This window comes from Polypterus senegalus, chromosome 13 (assembly GCF_016835505.1).
Source record: "Polypterus senegalus isolate Bchr_013 chromosome 13, ASM1683550v1, whole genome shotgun sequence".
Classification (NCBI taxonomy): Eukaryota; Metazoa; Chordata; class Cladistia; order Polypteriformes; family Polypteridae; genus Polypterus; species Polypterus senegalus.
Window position 1 is genome coordinate 95,631,270 of NC_053166.1, and position 12,958 is coordinate 95,644,227.

The 12,958-nt window shown below is 41.6% G+C and overlaps 1 protein-coding gene across 5 annotated transcripts in view; it reads right to left on the minus strand.

The window, feature by feature from the left end:
• Positions 1 to 12,958, minus strand: part of shank1 (SH3 and multiple ankyrin repeat domains 1) — a 670,907-nt gene that overhangs the window by 349,375 nt on the left and 308,574 nt on the right. For all 5 annotated transcript variants that reach the window (XM_039776090.1, XM_039776091.1, XM_039776088.1 and 2 more), the window contains exons 11-12: positions 10,546 to 10,724; positions 10,336 to 10,457 (exon numbers count right to left, since the gene is read on the minus strand). In XM_039776090.1, coding sequence (XP_039632024.1) covers positions 10,336 to 10,457; positions 10,546 to 10,724 — 301 coding nt within the window. The remainder of the gene's footprint in view (positions 1 to 10,335; positions 10,458 to 10,545; positions 10,725 to 12,958) is intronic.

A 12,958-nucleotide genomic window follows, 5' to 3' on the forward strand; every position in this document is an offset into this window, starting at 1 on the left:
TTCATATTTTAGAGGTTATGCTCATAAACATTAATTTGCCCTCAAAAACCAAACCAATATCACAAATTTAGTGTTTGCAGATTTGCAATGAACCAATGTTGTTTTGCTGTACTGTACATGTACATAACGTATTAAATGGAAGATGCGCTTCAGGCACTGAAATTCTAAATATATTTTATGTTAGTATTAACAAATAGAGCAGCTCATTTCATCAATGAGGAAAACAAGTCAAATAGCCTCTGTTTGAAATGTGCCTCGACTTTTAATTGCTACAAATTTTATCATCACTGTCACTGTGCCCATATGTGTAAGTGGATGTGTGCAAGGTGGTGTCACCTACAACCCTGAATTGTATTCACCAAAATGGATGGCTGCATGAACAAACATGTGTAGATGGGCTAATTAGAATCAAAGAACAAATCTGAATCTTCAGTTCCTTTATTGGGACTCTCATCCTCTCTTCATTTCCCCTTCTAAAACAAATGTGTGACACTACAAGCTAAACAGTGACAACTTATATCTGAGGCTGAACGCATCTGGTTGCTCTCTCAAAACTGCATGATTCTGTTTCTTAAGAAAATCGTAAAGGAATAAAACTAGAATACCAAAATCGTGTTCCTCAATCGCACTTGACACATTAGTAAGAGTGGGGTGAATGAGAGCCAGAGGCAACTGTTTTGGTGTCGGGTAAGTCGTCACCTAGATAATGTTACATACCTTGGCATAAACCTCAGGATGGCATGTCTCTAGATGCCTCTTTAGGTTTTTGGTGTTCTTTCCTGTGAGCTTCATTCAACATGTTTTACACTGGGTTTTATTTTTGTCAGCGTTGTAATTAAAGTTGGTCCATATCTCTGACTGCTTTTTTCGCCAGACAATCATGTTGGCCGATATGGTGGAGAGGAATGGAGCAGGATTTTGGGTGACATGATGATTTCCTGATAACACCCAAACTAGTGTTAGCCAATTACAAGCATGCATACAAGTTTTTAATATTTAACTACTGCATTCAGGCTTGTTATTTGTTTGTGGACTGTGTCACTGTAATAGAGAAGTGCAAAGAGCTTCACATCTCTTATCGTTGTCTGTTTTCATTTTATTTAAATTTTCGTCAACTATGATTTTAAAAGCATTCATCTTAGTTTTTGTCATTACATACACATTTTTTTTAGTTTTTTTTCTGTTTTCGTCACAGAAAAAGGTTGTTGATGACTATTTTAAGTCTAAGTTTTTCTCAACATAATTAACACTGCGTGTTTTTGCAAGTCACACCTATACCACATGGCCCTTTCAGAGCAATTAAGATAAAGCAAAAGCAGAGAAAAATAAGGTAAAGAAATTCCCCTTAAAGTTAATTACAATGAAATCTGCAAAGTTCCACTTTCTAAACAGATTTTTTCCTAATGGGTTAATAAGGAAAAGGGTACTAAAGAATGCAATTCATTCCATTGCATGACATTCTCATGCACTTCCCAATTTGGAGTCACCAGCTAATATAATATGTACACCCTCTGGACACCTGACTGACCTGGTGTGGCCCAAAAAAAACCTGCACTAATGTAGGGAGAACACACAGACACAACAGAGCAGTTAGACAGCAGCGTCACTTCACCATTCATAGCCAGCCATGATTATAGAAAGACTAACCCTGCAGCCAATCACAAATGCCTGAAACAGACAAACTGGCAATTCCCTGATTTTTAAAGCATCTTGAGTAGCTAATAATAATTTACAGTATGTGTAATATTTTATGTACACGTGTGCTTAGGAGGCAGTCAACAAGTCCGGAGGTAAGTGAAATATCGAGAGACAAAGGGTTGATTTGTGGTACTATTGCCTCTCTCTCTCTTTCGTCAGACCAAAAGAAGAAAAATGATGTCCTTACCTCACTTCCAGATTCCAAGGTGGCTACTGAAACGTCACTTAAGGCATCCTTTGATGACTACGCATCCAGCTCCATTCCATGACGATACTTTTGTTCTCCAGAAGATGACATCACTTCCTCCGTCACATCCCTTCCGGGCATTATCCATCTGCTCGTTTCAACATCATCTCCTGCCAACTCATTTCTGTCCAACATTTTGTCACTGTATAAAATGCCATTTGTTGTAATATACTTTGATCTGCTGTAATAAGTATTTTGATCCATCATTTCTGACTACTCGTTTTTCTTTTGTCCTTCGGCCATTATATGGGTAGAGTCCCCAACTCTTTTTCATTTCTGTTTTTGTGCTCATTGCAATTGGCGTAGGCTGCAGGATTATTGCTCGACCAAAAAATGACAGAAGAGCAAGACCTAAACACCGTGTTGACCACCATAATGGCAGAACTATGCACCCCAAAGGTGCAAATGGGGGAAACTCGGACCCATTTGGCGGAGTCAGAAGCCCGGGCTGCAGCATTGGTGTGGACAGAGGCTGCTCGGTCTCTTCCTCCTCAGTTGACATTTTTGACTGAGGGAGATGATGTGGAAACATATTTTCTAATTTGTGAATGCACCGCAAAGCAGAACATGTGGCCGAGGTCAGAATGGGTGTACCTTCTGGCTCCCTTTTTGAAGGGCGAAGCGCAGAGGGCCTACTATTATTAAACTGAGGAGCAGGCTGCCAATTACAACACCCTCAGGGCAGAGGTTTTTGAACACTATGGCGTATCTCCGGCCCAGTAGGCAAGGAGATGGAGCGAGTGGCAGTTTGAACCAGAGAGGCCAATTCATACCCCGGCTTCTGAAGTCTGGGGTAAGGTTGGGCACTGGATAAGGCCAGATCTTAATTCTGCCCAAAAAATGGCTGGTAAAGAAAGGTATTGTGCTGTAATAAATCCTTTGTCTCTACCCCTTGTGAACACTGGCCCGGACACAGACAGACGGACAACATAGTTTCACCCAACACACCGTTTATTTACAATATATTTACAAATCTACCGTGCAGTCTCACCCCAGTGCCTCTTGCACCGATCTCCAAAAGTCCAGGCCACACAGTCCTTTTCTGGCCGCCTCCTGTCCTCTTGCCAGCTTCGTCTTTCTTCCTCCCGACTCTCACCCCTGACTGGAGGGAGGCGGCCCCTTTTATGGGAACCCGGATGGGCTCCAGCTGCTTCCCGGCACTCCTCCGCAGACACGCCCTTGTGTGGCGGAAGTGCCGGCTGCGCACCCGGAAGCCATCCGGGTGTCCTCTGTCGTCTTCCCCCCAGCACTTCCTGGTATGGTGCAAGTGCTGGGCTCCAGGGCTGTTCAGGCAGCGGGGCGCCGCCTGGCGGTGGCCACGGGCCCCTACAGGGCTGGGCTTCCATGCCCCTTACCCGAGGCCACCAACATAACCAGGGCGGACACCCCTCACGGTCTGGAGGAGGTACAAGCCCTCCTCTGGTCCTCCTGGGCATCCTGGCCGGGCTCCTGCCTCGGCCGGATGTGGCAGATGATGGTCTGGAAGTGGGGCGCTGCCTGGCGGTGACCACGGGTCCCTACAGGGCTGGGCTTCCATGCCCTCTACCCGAGGCCACCGGCGTAACCAGGACGGATCCCCCTCGCGGTCTGGAGGAGGTACAAGCCCTCCTCAGGTCCTCCTGGGCGTCCCGGCCGGGGTCCTGCCTCGGCCGGATGTGGCAGATGATGGTCTGGAAGTAGGGCACCGCCTGGCGGTGACCACAGGCCCCTACAGGGCTGGGCTTCCATGCCCTCTACCCGAGGCCACCGGCGTAACCAGGACAGATGCCCCCTCACGGTCTGGAGGCGGTACAAGTCCTCCTCTGGTCCTCCTGGGCGTCCCGGCCGGGCTCCTGCCACAGGGCCTCTACAGGGTCAGTAGTTATAAATGGTTATAAGGTAATGGCAATGTTTGATTCCAGGAGTAACATCTCTATTGTTGCTCATTGCTATGTTTTACTGCAAGAATGCCTCAAAGTAAAGACCAGTCTGAAATGTATATATGGGGTGGTCCATTATTATAAATCTGCCTCCTGTGTGGTTTTGGTCGAGAACTCAATGAACAGTCTAGTCATGGTGGTCCTACTGGATCCCCCCTTCCCAGTCATACAGGGATATGATTGGTCTAAAAATAAAAGTGGTATAAACGCAACTATTCCTGAAAAAAATCTGGGCTTAGTAATGGATAAGGATAAAACTAATCCGACTGCCTCCACGCTGTGTATGATGTCCACTAGGACCCATTTGGCCACCCAGTGTGATGGAGTCGAGGGACCATCGAGCTCTGCAGAAACCAGCTCAGCAACTGTGGAGCCCATATGGTCTGAAACTCACCCCCATTGAGGCTGAGAGAGATCCAATACAATCATTTTCTTCCCAATTTCAATTTACGCTATCCTTCTTTAAAAGGCAGCAATGGAACAATGACTCCTTAAAATCTGCTAGGAACACAGTAGTTTCAGTTGGACAGTAGTCCCTTAATCTTTTACCATGAATGCCCTACTTTGTTATTAATAATGTACTCTTGTATCGAGTGGCAGAACATGAGGGCGAGGTGAGGTAACTGCTCTTAGTTCCACGTACTTATTGGCAGCAAGTATTCAAACTAGCACATGCCCACCTCCTTGGTGCCCATTTGAGCACTGAAAAGAGTCTTGAGAGTATTAAGTTTTTATTTTATTGGCCTGGGATAAATGAGGAGGTCCAACGATTCTGTGCTTCATGTCCTAAATATCAGCTTCGTCAGATACCTAGGAGGGACCAAACTCCACTTGTCCCTCTTCCCCTTATTGATATTCCCTTTCAACGAGTTGTCAATCTCGTAGGACCGTTCGAACCCGTCTTAGTAGACTATGCCACCTGAATTCCGGAGGCTGTACCCTTGTGCTCAGTGACATTGAAAATCATTCTACAGGGGTTAGTAGGGATTTTCACTTGTGCTGAGATCCCCAAAGAGGTTCTAACAGACCAAGGGACTCCTTTCACATCAGAGACTTTCGGGGAGGTGGCTAAGGTAGTCCAAATTAAACACCTAAAAACATCGGCCTACCATCCGCAAACTGACAGATTCATAGAATGGTTTAATCAAACTCTGAAACAGATGTTACGTAAAGCAGTTAGCGAGGATGAAAGGAACTGGGATCAGTTACTCCACCTCGTGTTATTTGCCTACTGGGAGGTCCCGCAGACCTCTACTGGGTTTTCTCCTTTTGAGTTATTATATGGAAGACAACCCCAAGGTCTATTGGACATGTTAAAAGAAGGTTGAAAAGAAGAGGTCCTTCCCTCCTCAAATATTTTGGAATTTATTGCACAATTAAATGGTAGATTGGTTAAAATCAGGCCCCTCTTAAAAGAAAATTTAGAAAAGGCTCAAGCAGCACAGTCGTGATATTATAATAGAATATGATTGTGTTATGGTGCTCATTCCATCTTCCCATTCAAAATTAGGCCCTTATAAAATTAAGGAAAGAAGAGGACTCGTAAATTATTTGGTTAAACAGTGTGTGAGTCTATCATATAAATTTGCTGAAACTGTGGAAGGAGAGGGAGTTTGATCCCCACCTCTGGTCAGCCTCGCTCTCTTTTCATTAAAAATTAACCCCTTAATTTCGGATCAGATTTGACTTGGAGACAAAAACAGGAATTGGAAACTGCCATCCTGTCTATACCAGAAGCTGTTAGTGAGCAAACAGGTAGCACTGCGCTGATTGAACATGACATCACCACTGACCTGGGGATTATTGTCAGAGAATGTCCCTATCGGCTTCTGGAGGCAAGGAAGACGGAAGTGGAGTTGGAAATCAGACGTATGCTGGAGCTAGGGTTGATTAAGTAAAGCCACTGCCCTTGGTCGAGTCCAATTGTCTTGCTATCTAAACCAGATGGGTTGTGAAGGTTCTGTAACAACTTTCTATGTCTCAATCAGGTCTCTAAGTTTGACGCTTACTCAATGCCGCGAGTGGATGATTTACTCGATTGGCTAGGTAATGTGTAATTCCTAACTACTCTTGACATGACGAAAGGGTACTTGCAAATTCCATAAATGGCCTCCGCCAAAGAAAAAAACGCTTTTGATACTCCCAATGGGCATTGGCAATACACAGTCCTTTAATTTTGGTTGCACAAGGCACCAGCAACTTTCCAGTGTCTGGTAGACACACTTTTATGGCCCAACAGTTCATACAGTACTGCATATTTGGATGACGTGATTTTCTATTCCAGTTCATGAAAGGAACATGTACTGCAGGTTAAAATGGTCCTCTCAACATTAGTACAGGCTGGGCTTTGTATTAATCCCAAGAAATATTTTTTGGATTAAGAGAAGCCAAATATTTGGGCTAACTGGTGGGTCGGGGTACCTTTAAACTACAATGCTCCAAAGTTAATGCCATCATTAAGTGGCCCCATCCGGTGACTAAGAGGCAGGTACAAGATGTCCTGGGTTTAGCAAGCTACTACCTCTGCTTTGTACCTCGTTTGTCAGAGATTGCTTCGCCCTTAACTGATCTAACAAAGAAATGGACACCTTTAAAAGTGGTCTGGGACGATAAAGCTGAATCTGCTGTAACACACGAGTGCATAGGAAGCAGCTAAAGGGCTTGAGTGAGGGCAATGGTTCTGAAAAATTCAGACCATTCACGGGAAGTTCCACCTGGACCTACAGAGAAAGACCTTGTTGGCTAAGGCCCCCTTGATGTCATGTCTGGGTTCGAGCCTATGGCTGAAGAACTTTCCGATACCGGCCCCTTTGACGTCATTTCCTACCCTGACCTTTAAAAGCCTCCACCTTTTCCCTATTCCCTCAGTTCTGTTTTGGACTCCAGTTTGTGCACATCAGTGCTGTCATTTATTCGCAGTTTCAGCCAGGAAAATAATATATGGGTGGCTGCCCCAAACATTTGGTGACTTGAAACTGGCCCTGACATCAGCACCTGTGTTGAAATATACTCATTTTTCTTTTCCTTATATCCTCCAGACTGATGCATCAGACACAGGACTTGGAGCTGTGGTGAGCCAATGCATCGATGATGCTGAACACCCCGTTATGTACATCAGCTGGAAACTGTTAGACCGGGAGACCAGGTATGCCGCAGTGGAGCGTATAGCCTTGGTGATTAAATGGGCTATAACCCAGTTGAGGTACTACCTATTGGGACGTGAGTTTACCCTGGTGACGGATCATGCTGCCCTTCAGTGGATGGCCGTTCATCAGGAGTCTAACCCTCGTGTCACTAGGTGGTTTTTGGACCTTCAACCTTGTTGGTTTAGTGTTGTTTATTGTAGGGGCTCTTTGCAGGCCAACGCGGATGCTCTCTCCTGTGTTGATGACCTCTCAGTGCAAGCTGCCCACCCCATTGCGTATGGGCTGAAGGGGGGGGTTCATGTCATACACATGTGCTTTGAGGGCAGTCAACAAGCAAGGTGAGTGAAATACCACAATACAAAGGGTTGATTTGTGGTACTAAGCCTCTCTCTTTCATCAGACCGAAAGAAGAAAAATAATGCCCTTACCTCACTTCCGGATTCCAAGATGGCCACTGAAACATCACTTCTGGCATCCTTTGATGATGTTGCTTCTGGGTCCATCCCATGACGATACTTCCAGTCTCCAGAAGATGACGTCACTTCCTCCTTCACATGACTTCCAGTCACTTTTGATGATGTTGTATCCATCTGTCCGTTTCGAATTCATCTCCTGCCAACTCATTTCCGTCTACCATTATGTCACTGCAGTGGGTAGCGTTGCTGCTTGCAGTAAGGAGACATGGGTTCGCTTCCTGGGTCCTCCCTGTGTGGAGTTTGCATGTTCTCCCCGTGTTTGCGTGGGTTTCCTCTGGGTGCTCCCGTTTCCTCCCACAGTCCAAAGACATGCAGATTAGGTGCATTGGCAATCCTAAATTGTCCCTAGTGTGTGCTTGGTGTGTGGCTGTGTGTGTGTGCACCCTGTGTTGGCTGGGATTGGGTCCAGCAGACCCCCCGTGCCCCTTTAGTTATGATATAGCGGGCTGGATAATGGATGGATGGATTTTGTCACTATATAAAACGCCATTTGTAGTAATACACTTTCATCTGATGTAAAAAGTATTTTGATTCATCATTTTTGAGTATTCATTTTTCTATTGTCCTTTGGACATTATACGGGGGATGTCCCCAACTCTTTTTCTTTTGTGAAAGTGTTTTTTTGCTCATTACAGTGTGAAATCAACTATAGTTTAATGGAAAGAATTTGCCCTTACACTTTGTTGAATATTGCCTCTTACGTAATAAATAATGAGGTTACTTGCTGGATGACTTTCTCAACACTGTTTTAATTCATTGATTGATTTTAAACATGGAGGACACTGTCACATGTGGGTATTATTAGTGTATTACAGACATGATATCTGGATTTTCTCCAGTGTGGAATTTGCAGTTTCTCAGAGTGTTCATGTAGGTTTGCTTTTAAGACACCAAATTCTTCTCACAGTCTTACAATTCTAAATAGGTCCATTACAGAATTGTACCTGCCACAGGCTGGTCTTCACACAGAAATTAATAATATACAACATCAATCCATCAATGCATTGGCAAAATCCCTTAATGCAATTAAGAATTGCATGATGGGAAAGACTGATAATCATATGTTCAAAATATCAGAACAAAGTAAACCAACCAACTGTCCTTAAGCCCTGTTTAAACATATTTACAAAACCCAGCTACTGATTTTCAAAGATAAAAAATCATTTAGCCTAGATTAGTTGTTCCTGTTGCTTGGCACATGTGAAGCAACCAGATGCTTACAACACTTTAGCTTTCTCTCTCATTCTGTCTTGTCATATCCAGAAGTTACAAATCATTCCTGAAACCTTACTTTTTGTTATTTTCATATGTACAATATTAATATGTGGAGAATTGTAGTGAAAGGATGTACTTATCAGGAAATATGTCACAAATACAGGGATTCTTAGAATAGTAAATGAAAATTGTTAAAAATCAGAAATCTGTAAGAAGAGTTTTATACTCATCAGAAAAGAGAAAGTTGTCATAATGTTCATGTTTTACTTATACAAAGTATCTTTTTATGCTGGAGAAACATTATTACAGTGTTTTGGACCAAGGGATGTGACCTGCTTAAACAAGGTAAAGGAATTCAAGAAGTGTACATTATATTTCCAGGGCATGCCATTTTGCCTAACAGTAGGAACAAAATTATATATTTGATCAAGTCAAAGTCCAGGAAGATGTGCAGAAATATTTGTAGCACATCTGTTCATCATGATGTAACAAACACACTAACGAGAATGTTATACTCGCAATCCTTTTACTGCTTTTGGGTAATGGATCTGTCATGCCATTTTCTTTTTTCATCTTAAAGCCAGTAAAAGCAGGTTTTCTCTTCCACTCTGCTGTGAAACTGTTAAGTAAGTGACACTGTCCAAACACTGTTACCTAATAAGAGAATACTGCTATTGTAGTGACCCTCTTACCCAAACTAACACTAGACAGGCCAAAATAAACAAAATGATAACACCTCCACATATCTTGCCAATTTAGAATCACCTACTCTCATTCTAAATTGAGTTTGCATACTCTCCCTCTATCTCCCGGTATTTTTCCTCCCAAATGCTGCTCATGGATATGACAGGAGGGGCAGTATTTATGAGAATAACAGGTTACTTTACTCCAGAGAATTCAGGATGCATTGAATGTTAAGTTTTACTGAAACTTGCTTCTGAATCAGTTGCCTTTCTCTGTAAATGCAACATTTCATTTTTACTTACCAGGGTATACTTTGCTTCTGAGAGATTTCTAGACTGTTTAATAAACTCTACTGGCATATTATCCCTCAAAAATTAAACTGTTCTGTATATTTTTTCTGAATATCTTATTCACACAGTTATTTTATGATGACAACAGAAATGTACAGATGGGCCAGAATATTTCATTCTGTTGTTAACTGCCATTTGTTAGTTTTGCATTAGTTAAACATAAAGGAAACAAAGAAAAAATATAATAGACAAATTATAATAGACAGGTAAATCAAAATTAAGCAAAATATTGTAAAAAGAATATGAAGCAATCCCAATACATTAAAAAGCTATGGATACAAGACACATTCTCTCATTGATACAGAAGTACATCCAGCACTATTAGTAATTTCTGAGATTACAATGAAAGATCAGGAACATGTCATCTAATTACAAGACTCTCAATTAAAAATGTATAATTAATATATCATCTGGAACAAAAGGCAGCAGACAATTTGCATTTCTTGGAGGTTTTATGAACCTCTACGATTTTTCTTTAGTGTATACTCAATCACATGATAAATGCAGAAAAGTTAATGAGATTACAAGGAAGTGTAAAACTGACTACAGTTGAGTAATAAATGAATGACTGCCACCATAAAAGTCTTGAATGACACTCACCCTTGTCTGCCTCTAGTCTGTCTTCTTCCTTCTTCAGGGCCTCCCCTGCCACGTGATGGGGAGCGGTTTCTGGCACCCCTAGGACTGCTTGAGCTCCTAATAGTCCCTCCAGATTTATATCCCTGAAAAAGATGAATGAAAAGCAATTGCTGAGAAAAGTCTCACTGTAATACCTTTTACGAAAGTCTATGACAATTATTACTAACCGACCTGTATTGACACAGCAGTGGTAGTAGTGGTTGGTTGTCCTGTGCTGCCTGGGAAAACCATCCAGTCAGGTAGATTAAGGCTATTGTCGCTGTTGGCTCGAAGCAGAGGATGTGGGATTGACAGTGTTCTTCCGCTTTCCTTCCGCTGAGGTGCATATTTAGGTGATTCCAAAAATGGAACTAAAGTGAAAGTGTCAGAAATCTTATTATAGAAAAAAAAAAATTTAATGACAAGAGTATTTCTGCATGGAATACAAGGCTTCAATTATAGCTAATCCACATTTGAATGTTTTATTAATGTAAAAAAATAAGTTGCCTTTTTGGTTGTTTGAGAATAGAGTATCATAACCTAATGATGAACAAGACAGGGTTTCAAGCTAGTCAGCAAACAAAACATTGTACACCACATATAAATAAGGCAGCACATTTCTAAACGGTGATATTTGTTTGCTTGATTTAGTGCCTGTATGCTATTGTAATCTTGCAATGTATTACCAATTTATTTCTTGCCATCTCTAACTGTGACAATAAACAATTGTGAAAACCATCCCATGGAACCTGTCATTTCACTGGAATGTGTGTGGTAGGTTGAATGCAATGGTATCATTTAGTAGTGGTGGGAAATGCCATGGTCCCTACAATATGATTTTATCACTATAGCTGGGGCACAATTGATTTCAGGGATCTGAGGACTATCTACAGTATGAATGGGAAAACTAAGTTATACTACATAACACATACTTTGGCACATCCTCTTACTTTAGATCGGAGTTATTCCTTGTGACATTAACCCTGATGTCTGAGGTAGGATGATTGTGAAATATTTTGGCGAAATATATGAAAATATTCATTTAAAATTATGGAGGCTATTTATGTTTTACAATAAATTATTTGTTAAATTTTCATATACAAAGAATACATTTTGAATACAGTTTTTAAAATCTGATTTAGGTTCTACAGTATATAACCATGGAAGAAAAATATTAACATGCTCTGAAGTTTCTTCAATTTAATAAGGACTTCAACATTTTTTCCTCCACAGGGCATTTTTCAAATCAGGATAAACCTGCATGTTGCAGAGATGAACTCTGACAAATCGGAACGCAAAATGCATGTGAACAGTGCAGCCCAAGGTCACAAGCAATGTCAACTAAATTTTCTTGTATACAAAATTCTTACAGTTCTCTTCATGTGACAGGATTAAAGTTACCTATACTATAAAGTGAAAACTGTAAGCTTCAAGTGCCCCTATTAGTATGGGCCAAAAGACACTCCTAATTTCCTTTGTGCCAGCCAGTTTAATTTTCATAATGTTTCTGGATACATGTTTGATATCAAGGTTTCTTCAAGGCATTACAGACACAAAAACCCCAGAAACAACTTCACAAAAATAAATCCCAGTTTCAAATAAGAATTTATCTTTAGAGAAATACCTCAACAAATGCTCCTTCCCAGGGTCAACACAATGGCAATATTATACTTTCCTTTTTTCTCTCATTTTCTCCTCCGCTCTTCCCAGACGTGCTTTGCCCTTTCTCCATAATTGACTCAACCTTTCTGAATGAGGTTAACACTGCTAATTTTATGCTATAACTTCCAGAGCCACAGCATTACATACCGGTAGCACTTCTGGGTCAAGCAGAAGCACCTCACAGTACAGACATTTACTTTTGGCAGCTCCTTCTGGTGGCACCCACAGCACCCAACAAGGCTGCCCAGTAGGACTGCATTTGCCTGGTTGCTCCAAGGATGTGCACAGAGACACAACAGTAAAAGGACACTGCCTCCTAGTACCTTTGGTGATTATGTGGTCCTGATAGGCAATCTTCCCCATTTTTCTGCTTCACTTGTCCACTCAGAAGAGGGAGCACAAGCCACCCTAGTCAGGATGTCCATCCATTATTGAACCTCAAAGCCAGGCAAGGGTTCATCTATCCCCTTTTTGTAAACCTGTCCATCATTGTCATTCTTTATAATATGATGACCAAAACATACCTGAACATCTTAAACATAGATACAGCAGTTTTCTATCAAAGTGACTGCATAAGCAATGCATTTTGACTGTGATGTACTTTCTGAGATGTTTTAATAAAATACAAAACATCTAAATTTTCATAGACAACACAAAAATCCTGATGTTATTTTCAGGGTATTCATGTTAAATCTCCACAAAAATATTGCAATAATATATTGCTTTTATTCCCTGTAACTCTAATATATATGTTGCAGAACTATACTGTTTTTTTCCCTGTATCTCTGCAATAAAAAAAGTATCAGATAAAGCATTTCACTTTTGTTTGTATCCCTAGCATTCTTATTCGTCATCCTGCTCTGCAGGTAATCTTTCACAAGATAGTGTGAACTTGTAATTTAAACATTAGATTATATACTGCAAGGCTGCAAATGCACTCCTA